At 45.0% G+C, this 16,023-nt stretch overlaps 3 protein-coding genes across 11 annotated transcripts in view; 1 reads left to right on the top strand and 2 right to left on the bottom strand.

The window, feature by feature from the left end:
• Positions 1 to 519, bottom strand: part of KCTD6 (potassium channel tetramerization domain containing 6) — a 44,597-nt gene extending 44,078 nt beyond the window's left edge. Inside the window, exon 1 of the mRNA XM_043442017.1 lies at positions 374 to 519. The gene's annotated coding sequence lies outside the window, so the exon portion shown is untranslated. The remainder of the gene's footprint in view (positions 1 to 373) is intronic.
• A 106-nt stretch (positions 520 to 625) lies between these two features.
• Positions 626 to 6,065, top strand: PDHB (pyruvate dehydrogenase E1 subunit beta). The gene is made up of 10 exons (XM_043442012.1): positions 626 to 742; positions 829 to 882; positions 2,463 to 2,570; positions 2,664 to 2,726; positions 2,830 to 2,865; positions 3,027 to 3,312; positions 3,720 to 3,830; positions 4,163 to 4,254; positions 5,105 to 5,246; positions 5,537 to 6,065. The coding sequence occupies exons 1-10, from the start codon at positions 701 to 703 to the stop codon at positions 5,680 to 5,682; spliced, it is 1,080 nt and encodes a 359-aa protein (XP_043297947.1). The 5' UTR covers positions 626 to 700; the 3' UTR covers positions 5,683 to 6,065.
• A 353-nt stretch (positions 6,066 to 6,418) lies between these two features.
• The window catches only part of PXK (PX domain containing serine/threonine kinase like), an 80,217-nt gene continuing 70,612 nt past the window's right edge, over positions 6,419 to 16,023 (bottom strand). For 3 of the 9 annotated variants that reach the window (XM_043442004.1, XM_043442002.1, XM_043442009.1), the window contains one exon: positions 6,419 to 7,709. In XM_043442004.1, the coding sequence (XP_043297939.1) occupies positions 7,498 to 7,709 (212 nt within the window). In that variant the 3' untranslated portion in view covers positions 6,419 to 7,497. Of the gene's footprint in view, positions 7,710 to 8,935; positions 8,961 to 11,552; positions 11,591 to 13,000; positions 13,010 to 16,023 lie in introns of all 9 variants that reach the window. The other 6 variants (XM_043442011.1, XM_043442010.1, XM_043442007.1 and 3 more) reach the window with 3 other exon arrangements.

The following is a 16,023-nucleotide window of genomic DNA, read 5'->3' as shown; positions in this document are numbered from 1 at the left end:
GCCCTCTTCTCAGGTGATAGGCCCTCTCTAAATGCAGGTTATTGTAACTCCCTCCCAGGTTGGGACCCCAACTTCCGCTTTACCAAGCAGTGGGGAAAGACTACCTTTTACAGTCAGGAGTCCTAAAGTCAAATTCTGAGTCCCTGCTTCAGTCTACCCATCTGAGAAATAGAGTTAATAACATTAACACTAATTACCTGAGAGGGTTCCTATGAGAATTAAGTGAGCCATAAAGCACTTAACATAATGCCTGGCACACGCGAAAGCTAGCTCCAGTTCACATTCCAAGGAACCAAAAGACAGTGTTTCCACAGTAACTTGTCAGACTGTAAATACCCAGTCACCAGATTATGTATAAAGTGCTACTTCGTACCAAAGCGTTTCTGTGCCTGCAGTTTTCACGGCCTCGAGTTACGCTCCTCAGCGTCTGACTTTAGGGCCCCGCGTTCAAAATACCAACACGGAGGGACGCGCCCCAGGCGTGCACCGCCTGCGTTCCCTACTTGTTTCCCGGCCGCCGCAGGCTGGGACCACCCACACGTCCCTCGGTCCCGCCCCCTCGGCCCATGACGCACTGCGGGAGGCGGGGCACGCAGGCGTCGTGCCCTGCCATTGGCCCGCGCCGGCGGGGGAGCGGGGTCCGACTCGTCCGCGGCCCTGCCGTGCTGTCATTCGGCGGCGGCTAGAGGACACGGTCAAGATGGCGGTTGTTGCTGTGTTGGTGCGGAGACCCCTTGAGCAGGTAGGCAATGGCTCCCTCGCCTATGACCCTGCGCGACCCCTGCCCACTCAGTCCCCCTCTGAGCGTCCTCTCTCTCTCCCTGCCAGGTCTCCGGGCTGCTGAGGAGGCGGTTCCACCGGACCGCGCCGGCTGCACTGCAGGTAGCCGGCCCGGACACTAGTCGGGCCGGGAGGGGCCCCTGGTCCCAGGGCAGAGGCCGGGGTCGCATGTCACCCACGCGAGGATTAATGGAATCAAATGGCCGAGCTGAAGGAACTAGACGTGACACTTCTTCCCTCACCTCCCCTTAACATTTTTTATTGTGGTAAAATACACATAACAAAATTTACTGTTTTAAACTGTGTATTCAGTGGCAGTAAGTACATTTAGCATGTCGTCCATTCACCAGCAGAACTTTATCATCGTCCCAAGCAGAAACTTACTTATTGAACAGTAACGCTCCCTGAGCCCCTGGTAACCTCTAAAGCCTCGGTACTTTCTGTGGTGATGAATTCATGTATTCTAGGGATGGCCTATTGGAGAAGGAAGTGGCAACCCACTCCAGTATTCTTGCCTGGAGAAATCCAGGGACAGAGGAGCCTGATGGGCTGCTATCTATGGGGTCGCACAGGGTTGGACACGACTGAAGCGACTTAGCAGCAGCAGTAGCAGCAGGGATGGCCTATAAATGGAATTTCATATTTTTCCTTATAGGTCTGACTTCTTTCACTTACCCAGTTTTCAAGGTTCATCCATGTCGTAGCATGTGTCAGAATTCCTTTCGTTTTTAAGGCTGAATAGTATTCCGTTGTAGGCATATACCACTTTTTCTTACCCACTCACCACTGATGGACACCTGAGTTGTTTCCACCTGTTGGATTTTGGATAATGGTGCTGTGAACATTGATGTGCAGTTATCTGAGTCCCTGCTTTCTCTTTGGGGTATAAATCTAGAAGTTGGAATTATTGGATTATATGGTAATTCTGTGTTCAAGTTTTTGAGGAATTTCTCTCTTTTCTCATTTTTGTTACTGGAGGATTCTACCAACCGTTATAGCTGAGTAATTCCTAGATCCTGAAGGCAAAGTGTTTGGCAGTGTCTGACTCTTAGTTAGTGCTCAATATGTAGTATTACTTAGGCTTCCTTACCTGTTCTCTGCCCCACAGTATACCAAATGTGGAAATAAAATTATCCAGTGTACTTTCTACTTAGGAAGAAAGCACCTGTGAACTGGTCTGGCCAGCAAGCAGATTTCTCAAGATTAGGTAGTCATTAAGAAAAAGGGGACTTCCCTGCTGGTCCAGTGGTTAAGAATCCACCCTGCAATGCAGGGGACGTGGGTTCTATCCCTGTTGGGGGAACTAAGATCCCACATGGGAGACTGAGCATGTGCCCCACTACTACTGAGCTCTTGTATGGCACCTGCTGCGTCGGTGAGCCACAATGAAAGATCCCGCGTGACACAACGGGAAGATCCCGTATGTGCAACTAAAACCCAGTGCGGCCAATAAATATTAAAAAGGGAAGTGTTTAGTATACTTCTCATTTATACATCTAATCATAGACTGGCAGTGAGCAATAGAAATGTTACTTTTTAAATTCTTTGAACTTTTAAAGAGAAGCCTGTTCTGTTGATGGTTTTTGTATCATGTGCTATGGGCAACCTAGGTCAAGAGAGAATCTCAGTAGTATCCTAAGTAATCCTGTAGTTTATTGACTGCTTTCCCATACCTGTGACAGGTGACAGTTCGTGAGGCTATAAATCAAGGCATGGATGAGGAGCTGGAAAGAGATGAGAAGGTATTTCTCCTTGGGGAAGAAGTTGCCCAGTACGATGGGGCATATAAGGTAACTAAGAGAAAAAAAAAACACTATACAGAATTGAGGTGGCCATTTGCCCCCAGTACAATTAGAAGTAATGGGGTCATTCCTTAATTATAGGTTAGTCGAGGCCTGTGGAAGAAATATGGAGATAAGAGGATCATAGATACTCCCATATCTGAGGTAAGCCTTCCATCAGGAAGCAGACCTTGGAGGGGCATGTTTGTTAAAGGGTACTACTCTAATTTTTGTGGATTTTTATTTATATTTGCATTTTATTTTCTAGATGGGTTTTGCTGGAATTGCTGTAGGTGCAGCTATGGTATGTAGTCTTCTTTGGGAATGTCACCCAAAGAGATTTCTTTTAACAAGACCTTTTAAAATCATTGCTTGAGTGTTGGGGGGGGCAAAGTAGTTATTTGCCACTCTAAACTGATGTTTTCCAGTCTTTTCAACATCTTTTCAACATTTTTGATTTGACAGGCTGGGTTACGGCCCATTTGTGAATTCATGACCTTCAATTTCTCTATGCAAGCCATCGACCAGGTTATAAACTCAGCTGCCAAGACGTACTACATGTCAGGGGGCCTTCAGTCTGTGCCCATAGTCTTCAGGGGGCCCAATGGCGCCTCAGCAGGTGTAGCTGCCCAGCACTCACAGTGTTTTGCTGCCTGGTATGGGCATTGCCCAGGCTTAAAGGTGGTCAGCCCCTGGAGTTCAGAGGATGCAAAAGGGCTTATTAAATCAGCCATTCGGGATAACAACCCAGGTCAGTAGAGGGGTGTGTCGTGCATCTCTTTTGAACATTGAAGTGCTAAAATGAAACATCTGCATGGAAGGAACCATTAAAGATCATTAAAGTTAGGCGTAGACATATGTTAGAGATTTACAGATGTAGTAAACATAAAAACAAAATAGTGTTTTTCTTACTGTTACTATATGGGGGCCAGTTAGGTACAAGAGAAATTTACTACACACCTGTAACACTTGTTTAACCCCAGAGGTAAAATCAGAATTAACCAGACTATAGATGTCTGTATCTAAACCATCCATAAGGCTACTGGACACTGATGTTTCCTAATCAGCATGGTGAAACATCTCACAGAATGAATGATAGTGTTGTGTAGATCTTTTTAGTCATGTGGTTACTTTGGTTTAAATATTTATATATTGCAGTGGTGGTGCTGGAGAATGAATTGATGTATGGAGTACCTTTTGAACTTCCTTCAGAAGCGCAGTCAAAAGATTTTCTGATCCCTATTGGAAAAGCCAAAATAGAAAGGCCAGGTAAGAGAAATTAGTATACACTTCAACATTATTAGTACTCTGTTCCTTCTGTTTATGTCGATCTAGAAGTTACTGGCCTTTACTTTGACTAGGAAATTATAGGACGAGTTCAAGCTTAAAATGTGTTATGCCCTGACTGCACCATGTATTTGTGCTTTTCTAAATCTGAGCCTAGTAGATGTGTACTTCATTTCCAGGAAGGCTATCACATTCTGCATCTCACTGGAATGAAGTTAAGATTTTACAAATGAACAAGAACCACAGCTGGCTACAGAGAAGGACAGTGTGTTTGGTTTCAACCTGACCTCTGATCTGTGACAACTTTGTTTCAGGAACACACGTAACTATAGTTGCTCATTCAAGACCTGTGGGCCACTGCTTAGAAGCTGCAACAGTGCTGTCTAAAGAGGGAATTGAGTGTGAGGTAAGTGGACATTCATGTGTTCTTAGAGAATCAGAAAGATACCTTTAAATTTAAGGCCCAGAAAGAGGAGTTTGAGTCTGAGTTCTGTAACGGGTTAATTAGATATAAAATCTTGCTCTGTCACTTAGTTCTGTCTTAGCTTAATGGTGGAAACCTACTTGGTTTTCAAACACCTAGCTTTTTACCAGCTAGTGTCTGGATCTTTTTGGTATCTGTTTTATCAAGTTAAGATCCAACCTTAGAGCTGGAAGTTGGGGGAATGGAAAACTTAGAAGTCATTGAGTCTAACCCTTTGATGCCCAGGAGATACTACTTGCTAGTTATGCCTGAGCAAGTTACATGTGTACTCTAATAAATCTCAGTGTCATCAGCAATAAAGTGAGGATAATACATTTACTGTCCCATCAGGGTGGCTATGGACTTGTACTTACTGTAGCATCTGGTACTTGGTAAGCAGTCACATGTTAGTTACTATTTTGATGAGGAAGTTAAAGCCAAGGAAGGACAATTGGGTTCTGTAAGTGAACAAAGCTGCTTGTAGTTTTTTCATTAGTTTCCCCTTTGACATAGGCAGATTTCCCTAGACTCAAAGATTGACGGGAAATGCAGGCTTCATCCCTGGGTCAGGAAGATCCCCTGGAGTAGGAAATGCAACCCACTCCAGTATTTTTGCCTGGGAAATCCCATGGACAGAGGAGCCTGGCGGGCTGCAGTCCATGTGGTTGTCAAGACTCAGACATGACTGTGTGGCTTAGAACGCACACATACGAGAAGGGAAGCGGCATTGTGGGGATAGAACTGTTTGTGAGGCGGTGGCTCTGGAAAGCTGTTTACTGTATTATCTGTCTAGGTGATAAATTTGCGAACCATCAGGCCAATGGACATTGAAACAATAGAAGCCAGTGTCATGAAAACCAATCACCTTGTAACCGTGGAAGGAGGCTGGCCACAATTCGGAGTAGGAGCTGAAATCTGTGCCAGGATCATGGAAGGTATTTCAGAGACACTGATTCCAGAAGAGTTAAGCTGTAATAAACACTGTCTATTACAGGACAGAACAAGCAAAAGCTAGGAATGATCAAATGACTTGAAATTTTCAACTTGTCAGCTTGGTACTTTTCCTTTGAGTAAATGTTTGAGAAAAGCAAAACCATGAACAGCTCTTTGTAATTAGCCTAGATTTCAGACCTCCCTGCTCTGGGCAGCCATACCTGCTGTGCTGAGGCGGTGGTGCTCAGCGGTTTTCCTTGCCTCTCTCAACTTGCACCTCCTTCCCTCGCAGGCCCCGCGTTCAACTTCCTGGATGCCCCTGCAGTTCGTGTCACTGGTGCCGACGTGCCTATGCCTTACGCAAAGATTCTAGAAGACAACTCTGTACCTCAGGTTAAAGACATCATATTTGCAATAAAGAAAACACTGAATATCTAGTTTGGACATGAAGTTCAGGTCATTGGAATTTGCTTAAAATACTTGCTGACTCTTCATCTGGATTGTCCTAAAGACCTTTTAATTCATAAAGTTATCTCTGAAGCAACAACAGATTTTTTTTTACTGGGAAGAAGTTTAAATGTGTTTGTGGTAAAACTCTCCTAAGTTCCATGTTTTTTTTGGTCTGTTACAGTACCATGTTCTTTGAATAAGATTCATGTGCAATTTTACCCTCTCACTGGAAGAACATGGTGTAAATGTGGCAGAGTCCTGATGAAAGATATATCCAAAAAAGGATAACTTATATGTAAAAATAAAAGCATTTAATCTGCATTTACTGTTAAGATTGTTTTGATAAGGAATAAAGGAATTCCTAACTATGACTAATGGTATTTTTATATTCTAGAGATAATAAATGTGGCATAGAAGTCCTAGACTTCTGTCAAGAAATTAGTGCCATCAGGAACTAAACGCTAATCTCCTAGACTGCATCACTCACTCACAACAGGAACTTGTCCACCGACTCTTCAGATGCTTAATTCCAGTAGGTTCTCTTCAAAGTTAAACCAAGATCCGCGTCGGGTATTTTTCCCACTGCCAAAAAACATAATATTCTGCCATACCCTGCTCTCCTCAGAAGTTGAGATGGAAAAAATAGATGTAAGTTAGTTACAGAAGCACATAAGTGGTACAAAAACTTCCCATTAAAATATCTAGCCAAGCTAAAAACAACACATTTTCTTGACACAGTTTATTTTAATAAAAAATACAGCTGAACATTTATCACAGATTACATGAAACTATACACAATGACATTCTCTCTGCATAGTAACCAACACTGATGTGTATAACTTGATTTTTTTAGATGGATTATTTATAATCCTTTAAAGTGCAATTTATTTAAGGGTTTAAGCAAATCATAGGATAAAGGATCTTTCTAATAAATGAGTAATGTTAAAAAGATGATATATTTGGATAAATCTTTCAAAAATCAGAACTGATTTCTATAGATGCCAAATTTACTTGTAATAATGACCCCCCACAAACCCCAAACTTGACTTAAATGCTAAGGATTAAGAAGATCCTTGACTTGGCAAGAGCTTTTCCTGATGTCAACATTTTTTTGTCTATTCAACATGTACTAACTAAAAGGAACAAAGCCTAGAGTAGTTCCTTTAGCAGCCCTGAGTTCTGTAACCACAAAGGAGTTCCTGACTGAACTTGAGAGAAAGTTGTCAACTTTCACCTTCTACTTGAGGGGGAAATGAAGAACTCGGTTGCTTCTCTGACTCTCAGCGACATCACTATGCTTTGGGCTACAGTGTTAATGTCTAAGATGAAATTAAAGGTAGCAAAAAACAGTTTTATCTAAGAAATAATCAAAATGCTTTAGAATAGAGAAATTATGAGAGGAACAGTTCTAGGAGCTGGCTGGCGGGATGGGAGGGATTGTAACACCAAGGCCATTCACCTCAGTGACTGAATATTGTCATCATTTTTGTTTTTTGTCCATTTCCTTCAGTTGGTGGAAATAATTGATTCTGATACGCTGCTGCCCACCAAAAGAGGGTGAACCAGATTCCGATAGTAACCAAGGAGCAAAATATTTCTTAAGGCAGCAATGCCAGCCTGACTTCATTCTACTTGAAGACTGTGTTTCCCTCTTGAAAAGCCCCTTACATGAGCATCTGCAAAGTCGTATGTGGCTGTACTGGCTCAGCAATTATTCATCCAGAAGGAGGGTACTTCAGTGGGTGGAGGTGGAAGGAGAAAAAAAAACAAAGAACTTTCCCCTCCGAGTGTAAACACGAAGCTTCAGCCGATCTTAGGAGCACTATGATCACAGGTTTCGGCTTTCCTCAAAGTTCCTTTTTGGAAATTCTGGATGGAGCTGAGTAAGGCCCCTCGGCTCACGCCATTCACAGCCTGGGGTGGAAGCTGTGAGGGCGCCTCTGTGCTCGCAGGAGGTGGGGGAGCTGCTGCTGGTGGAGGCGGAGGTGGAGGAGGTGGAGGTAACGTGGACATCCCTGTGGAGGAGAGGGGATAGTCAGTATTTCCGCAGGTACCCTGCGCACATGCTATGCTCAGTCCTGGGCAGAAAGGACTTGGGGAAGGCTGCAAACATTTTCCCTCAGAGGGTCCAAGATACTTCGTGATTTTTTTAAAGTTGCCATTTCCTCCAAGTTAACAGTCATGTGAGAAAAGACTAAACAAATATCACAGATTACATAAAACTACACAGTGATATTCCCTGCATAGATGAATTTCCAGATTTTAAAAATGATCCCAAAAGAAAGGTTCCCTTCCCTACTCTTTCCACGTTCCAGGCAGCTCCACCTACTCCTGGGCTAGCAGTGAAAGACAGATATCTGTATGCCCAGAGCTGGGGCACCTAAATATCGATTACTAGAAAGGGATGAACAGTTGTTTAGCTGCTCCAACGCACACAGTATTTGAAGGATGTGATTTAACATGATATGACAAACCACTTAGGATTCTCAGCAAGGAACCATTGTCTGCTGGGTTATGGGCTCCTCAGGAGGGTCTTTTTTTTTTTTTTTTCCATCTGTCTTGAGTGTACTAGGTTGCCTGAAAGAAATATAAAAGGCTAATAATTGTCAGCAATGCCCAGCAAGGGGCAGAGGACTTCCTCCTGCAATGGCACTCTCAAGGAGGTGTCTTCCTCAAACACCCTTGTCTCCACTGGGAGCCAACCCTACAAGACAGAAATGCACTAACCCTACATCTTTGCTGAAGTGCTGGGGGAGACTGGAGTGGCAGGCTCTACCCTGGTGGGCAATAAGGAAGCTCAACAGGTATCTGAAACTTCTCTTAGCTTCCTTCCAGGTACACAGACGTTGTGCACTTGAATTGTATACTTTTGAATCAACAAATTAATTTCATCCCGAACAAAATAAACACTAGGTTGAGAAAAGGCCTTGCTTCAAAGAAGTTGCCTGTGCTACAGTGAGTTGCCCCATTTCCTGGGAACTGGGCAGCTCCCTGTGACTCCACCTCTCTGTCCCTAGCCTCACCCTCTACCCTATCCTAGGGCTGCCCCAGCAAGACATTCTGTTGGATGGCTCCCCCACCACCTCCCTGAGCTGTGGTGACAAGAGAACGTACCCACCACAACTTGACTTTATATGGATGGGTGTTCAGGACCATCAATTACATAGTTCTGCAAGAGCAACCTTTTTTTTTTACCAACTGTGATAGGCCATGGTTAAAGTATTTCATAGAAACCACTTACCTTCTTTTACATCTTTTACCCAAACCTAAAGGCAGCTGAAATTAAAGAATCACACAGATACACACACTCATGCTCTGGAGTTCTTGAAATTCTCAAATAATATGGCAATACAAATAGTGAACACAGACAGATGAACAAAATGTCATTTTCACTGGTTCTATACAATGACAACTAATGAAGTTCTATTATGTTGTATGCCAGGGTGGATTATGGGAAGATGCTCCTGGCCTGGTGTTACAGGGTTACAGAGATAAAAAAGGACTTGCAACCTGACATGACTGTGGAGATGAGAAGAGCAGGGAAAACCGCTGTGTCATATAAGCGTTCCTCTGAAGGGTGTTCTTGGAAAGTGACCACTGAAATGGGGAGATGGCCTCTGAAGACTCTGGGAACTCAGCTGCAGAGCCCGGAGGACTGAGTGGATGCCAAAACCCTCCCGGGGCCCCTCCCCAGCACTCGCAGCCAATGGCCAGAAAAGGGCAGCGGAATTGGACTTGACCTGGAGGGCCCAATATGTACGGGAATGAGCGCCAGCATTTCTGCCTCCCAGCTCTGGGCTTTGACCCCGGCAGAAGAGTCAGGGAGGGCTACAGACCAGAAGACAGGGCTGCAACAGCACTTTGTTCTACTAAAGGCATGGAACTGACTACCCAGAGACCAGCCACCCTTCTAGCCCAGGACTCTGGGAGGCGAGAGATGGGCCTCGGGGACTAGACTTGGTATATAGGCTGCCATCTTGGCACAGAACTAAACTGCTTGGCCCTCATGCGAAACCAACCCTGGACTGTGGCCTCATTACTACTGGGCGCTCAAAATTAGAAGTGCACATTCACTACCACAGTTTGGGGACTGGGGTTGATGCTCAGGAAATGGACCCTCATTGTCCAAGTAAAGGCTAAGACTGTCTAAATGAATTGCTTTGAATATGTAGGTGGGTAAATAATTCCACTGTCCAAAGTGCCACAGGATAACCTGTGCTGCTGGGGGCCGTGCAAGGAGAGTCTGCTCATCCAAAGGGCAAAATAAGGTCACCAGAGGTGCCCTCACAGAGGGCCAGACCAATCATAAAGGGCCCCATGTCCCATGAGGTCCGCCTCTCCTCACTGGGCCTGCAACAACCAGGGCAGATCTCCATACATAGGATCAGGCCCAGGAGCAGCTCAGAAGCCTCAGGAAAGTGGGGTGGGGTGGGGGTGGGGGTGCGGGGAGGGAGGTCCAGGTCTGAAGGTCAAGGTCAACACTTGACCTTGGAGGAGGCAAAAACACACCCCAGGGACTCACAGTCTAATTACAGATCCCATCGATTTTTTTGGTCCCTTTTTAGTTTTCCTTTTTTGCCTCTTCTATGGTCCACAAAATTCCTTTAAAGGTTCACTGGGACTTAAGCTATAACACATGGCTAATAATGTGGGAGATGGGGGAATGTTACCACCATCCAAATTCAGAGTTGACTCTTGGGCCTGTGACAAATCTGGGACAACTGCCTGATGCCTGGGCTTCCCTACTCCCCAGATGTGAGTGAGGGCCCCTCCAGAGGCCTCCTAAAGCCCCATCCCCAGGTCGCAGACACCACCAGATTCCACAGTAGACTGACTGCCAACTGGATCTAGCTTTCAAAAATGTTGGCCTCCAACACCCCAGGTGGAGGAACGCTCCAAAACAGCTTATCTACAGTGATGACCAGGTCAGTCATGATCTGTCCAATCTCTTAGACAAAACCCCTGAGAGTTAACTATTCCACCCTCCCCGGTAACCCCAAATGGGAGCCTGGCAGCCCAGCAGAGGCTGTGAAACAGGCCACAGACTGTTGCAGCAAGATCATAGGTTAGATCCAGGCAGAAACACCTTGCCAGAAACATCTTCCCCAGCTGTGTCAAAAGGACCTCTGAGAGTCCCTTTCCCTGGGCCAACTTTGGCAGTGGGCGGTCAACTACTGCCTGCGGGTCTGGGTTCCTTTGTGGTCCCCACACTCAGGAGGGAAGACCACCTGGCCTTCAGACCAACACCAGACCTACCAGCCACCCTCAGAAGGAGCTGCAGGCCAGTGACCCCTGAAGCAGGCAGCCCTGTTCAGGGCTGTTTGAAACTGTTTGAAACTGCCTTTGCCTTTTACCTCAGAAAGATGGGGAGGCTGTATTCATGTCCCAATTATTATTAAGGATGCTTAAAAAAGAACTGTTTTCCCTAATATCAGTCATAAAGCCACTAAGTGGCTTCCCTGTGACCAGGAATGCAATCGCCCAACGTCCTTTCCCTTTCGTCAAAGTAACAAGGAACCAGCACGTTTGCAACAACAGGACTGTAAGAGATGCTGGCTTCCAAAATTAAAATACCAAAATGCCATGCAGTTGATGTGTAGGTTTTAGGGCTGTATTTTAAAACTAAAATCAGAGTGGAAAATGAAAATTTTGAAGGTCATGATGAAAATGAAATGAATGTAAATGAAGTCACTGGGGTGCCTTTTAAAGATGCTGTATTTCATTTAAATATCCAGACAAGGAAATAGTCTCGAATCAGCTTTCCCATTTGTTCATCACTTCAGTGATCTAGACACACTGTCCCATTTCACAGACAGAAACAGAGCATCTTTAAAGTTAGAAAAATCAGTATCGCTTACTTTACCGAAAATTCACGTTCAAAATGGTGCATGCTCTACTGAAAACAGCAAAGAGAGAGAGAGGGGGACACAAGTCATTATTCAGTGTCATTATTTAGTGACATTATTTAGTGTCATTTAATCAAATAGAGACAATAAAATATTAGTCTGAATCACATGCTGATTATTCTCATTGCAAACTAGGGTATAATTTAAGTGAATCACAAGAAGCATGGTTTGTAAATACGACGGTGATCCTCTTAAGAACATGGCAAACATATTAATACTAACAGAGTAACCGATGAGTCACTTTCCTCTTCATTCTTTTTATTTCTTTCTTCTAAACCAGTTAGGTGCTATTCAGAAGACCCATCATGGTTTTATCTCCCCTAAAAAGTGGAGTGGGTCCTGGGAGTGTACCTAGTTCTATTACTAAATAAGGCCAGTTTATGAAGAGGAGAGCACAATGAGAACTGATCACTTTTCCACGCAAGTCTTCTATAGTCTAAAATAGAGATGTGTCTTTTCAAAGCTGGGAAGAGCAAAAGCACGGGGATGTGTAAGCTGGGCAGGAACATGAGGCCCCTTCCCTGAAGGAGCTTAGATCCAGAGGCTAAACAGGGCAGTGAACAGAAGTAGCTTACTTAAGACTTGTTTGTGGTTCAGTTACTAAGTCATGTCCGACTCTTTGTGACCCCATGGACTGCAGCACACCAGGCCTTCCTGTCCTTCACCATCCTCTTGAGTTTGCTCAAATTCATGTCCACTGAGTTGGTGACGTCATCTAACCATCTTATCCTCTGCCGCCCCCTTCTCCTCTTGCCCTCAATCTTTCCCAGCAACAGGGTCTTTTCCAATAAGTCAGTTCTTTGCATCAGGTGGCCAAAGTTTTGGAGCTTTGGCTAAGGCATCAGCATCTACTTAAGACTGAAGTGAAGAAGTGAAGTAAAGTCGCTCAGTCGTGTCCGACTCTTTGCGAGCCCATGGAATGTAGCCCACCAGGCTCCTCCGTCCATGGAATTTTCCAGGCAAGAATACTGGAGTGGGTTGCCATTTCCTTCTCCAGGGGATCTTCCCACCCCAGGAGTTGAACCCAGGTCTCCCGCATTGCAGGCAGACGCTTTAACCTCTGAGCCTAAGACTAGAAAACTATTTAAAAAAGGGCGGGGGGTAGAAGTCCCAGGCAGTCCAGGGATTAAGACTTGACACTTTCACTGCCAGATTGGGACCAAAGATCATGCAAGCCTCAGAACACAGCCAAAAAAAAAAAAAACACCAAACACTTTTTTTTTCCTGTCTCCTTTTAACTGACTAGATTCCAGGTTAATTGTGAAAGATAAACTTTTCCCTGACAGTGAATTCCAGAGTTCTGAATGAACCAACCTGCTCCCCTGCCTAAAGGAGAATCCCTTCCTCTGAGGATGGGCTGGTCAGAGGCCCACGTGGGGTGCAGCAGGCTGACCACTGACCTGGGGCAGCTCTGGGAGGATGCTGGGGCCACTGCCTATCCACCCCACGCCAGCAACTGAGGACCCAGGGAAGGAGCTCATACACTGGGCTTGGAGGCAGGGAGGAGGGCCGCAGGCCGGGAGCAGAGCAGAACCAACACATTATTTAGAGAAGCACCACAGGACAGAGCCACTCATCCCAAATGGAAACTGCTTTACGTGGTTTTGAGAAAAAGAGGCGATTTTTAGGGCCACAGATGTCTATTTTGAGCCTAGAGTGGGTTTCAGACTTTGATGTGGCTAGATAAATCCTGGGAGCTCCAACATTCTAAAAGAATTTCTTCCTTTTCTTGTACCTTATTTATTTGTTTTACTGAAGTATAGTTGATGTACAATGTTATATAAGCTACAGGTGTACAATATAGTGATTCAGAGTTTTTAAAGGTTATGCTCCACTTACAGTTATTGTAAAATTTTGGCTCTATGCCCTGTGCTGTACACTACATCCTGGTAGCTTATTTTACACATCATAGTTGTGTCTTATTTATCCTAAACCTTCCTTCCTGTTACTCTAGTTCTCAGTCATTCTGTGCCCACAAGGCCCCCTTCGCCGCCTCCTCCAGTCCCGCACACGTGAAACTTCCCTCTTTTCAGTTACTCTCACAGACTGGCTTTCTACCAACTGCCAGCTCTCTCTCTTCAAAATTATTGCTTAAAAATGATAATCTGCAAGCAAGGAGGGCTAGAATTCTCTTGCAGGGTATTCACAGCTTAACTTCAGAGTACCTTCTTGCTTATCAAGCCCTGTGTACATTATCTACCTCATAAAGACCAGGAATTCTCTTAAAAGACAGCTTCAAAGAATGGAGATGACTTGTGCAAGGTCACCCGGCAAGTGGTGGAGCTGCGTCCCAAGCCCGGGGTTACTAGCGCTTCTTTCAGGGCTCTTATCACACCAGCCAAGCTCAGCTTTTAGCAGCACAGGCCCTGCAGTGCGCAGGTGCTCAGGAGGAATCAGGGAGATGAACAGGCCAAGGAACTAAGACTGAATCCTGGCTCCAGGATCTCCCACTTGTGTGACCTCAGTCAAGGTCTGCTAGAGCCTCAATGTCTTTGTCTGTGAAAAGGAGCTATAAGTATAATCCCTGCTTCTTGGATAGGAAGGTATTCATGAGGATTAAATAAAACAGTAACTATAAATCTCCTAGAACAGTGTCTAGGACAAAATAAACACTCAAAACATGTGAAATACCATCATTAACAACAATACTAATTTGGGTTTCCTGCTTACTTAAGAGTTCCCCAAATACTCTTTATACTCTTTTGCAAATCTTTATTTTTTTTGCAAATCTTTTTAAAAACACACACACACACAATAGCAAGACTGCAGGCCTGTCTCCTCCCAAAGGGAGCTAGGAGCAAAAATCTGCATGTAAATCAGGAACTTCTAAACCACTCAGCTCCACGAATACAGAGTGTAAACACTAGCTGGTGACACTGACCCAGAGATGAGTCAGGATAAAGTATCTCAAAGTTCTTTAAGAATGACCTTCTAGAGGCAGGAAACATACACTTTAGAACAAAGAAAGACCTAGGAATGTTCTCACTGGAAAAAAACAAACTTTAGAGAATTCCACCTTACCCAATAGAACTGCCAACAAACTTAAGGAAATCTTTCAACTCTTTCTCCCATCAATCTGGTAAGGATTTCAAGAAAAGGCCCTGGGCAGGGAGGTTCAGAGAGAAACAGGAGAGGCCCCAGTCCTTACACAGATGCTGGAAAGGACTCAGGAGAGTAAGACTCCTTGGCTTAGAAACACTTGTCTCTTCTGCCCTGTCCTGAAAGTAACTGAGCTTAAAACCACCCTTAGTTACCACAAATGCTTTTAAAACTGATGATTTCAGGAAGAAAGTCAATGTTGTCAAACTGATCTTGCCTCAATTGATCTATTGCTGAGCAAACTGCCAGGGGAGAGGCCACAGTGGGTTTACGTATGCTGTGTCCGATTCTTTATGACCCCGTGGACTGTAGCCCGCCAGGCTCCTCTGTCCATGGAATTCCCCAGGCAAGAATACTGGAGTGGGTTGCCATTTCCTTCTCCAGGGGATCTTCCTGACCCAGGGACTCAACCCATGTCTCCTGTATCTCCTGCATTACAGGCGGATTGATTACCCGCTGAGCCACTTGTATAAATTATGTTATTTTCCAGCAAACAGTGGGTTTAGAGGATGCTTGATTAGAAAGAACTGAGACAGTCTCCTCTAACCCCCTCCCTTTTGCCTTTTTAACCCAAAAGAATCCTCCTGTCAACAAGGAGACTAGGGTTCGATCCCTGGGTTGGGAAGATCACCTGGAGAAGGAAATGGCAACCCACTCCAGTATTCTTGCCTGAGAAATCCCCCGCACAGAGACGTCTGGCAGGCTGCAGTCCATGGGGTCAAAAAAGAGTCAGATATGCCTTAGCAAATAAACAACAACAACCCAAACCCAAACCCAGAAGACTTATTCAAGGTCTCCCAGTAACTCACAGTGCCCTGAGGACTGACTGTGTATCAGGTGCTGTTCTAACTTCCTAGGCCCGGACTCTCTGGTTCCTCATAGTATATCCACTGACAGGCATTGTTGCTATCCTTGTTTACAAACGTGAAGCTGATGTGAAAGCTCTGCCTCTCTGTACACCAGGGCTAAATCAAACTAAATCAAACCTCTCTGGGTCAAAGCAGAAAAGGACGGCTTTATTAGTTAGCCAGGCACAGGTAACACAGAGGGCTCCTGCTTTGAAAAACTATGCATCTCTACCCCCAGGGGATGTGGCGAGGGGTTTTGTAACAGGAGTCTAAGGGTGGGGTCCTGACAAGATTAAGGTGTGTGCAGGGCTTAATCTTGTCTCAGCAGGTTTCTGGATGCTCCTCCCTTGATTAGCTACTCTACCCTTTGAAATTCAGGGAAGGTCACGGAGGCTGGAGTCTTGTCTACAAGAAACAAGGGACAAAAGGGCCTCCATGCCCAGGAGCCCTATGGGGCCTCAGTTGATTCTGAAATC

The sequence above is a fragment of the Cervus canadensis genome, chromosome 22 (assembly GCF_019320065.1).
Source record: "Cervus canadensis isolate Bull #8, Minnesota chromosome 22, ASM1932006v1, whole genome shotgun sequence".
NCBI classification, from domain to species: Eukaryota; Metazoa; Chordata; class Mammalia; order Artiodactyla; family Cervidae; genus Cervus; species Cervus canadensis.
This window is presented reverse-complemented; position numbering and strand designations above follow the sequence as displayed.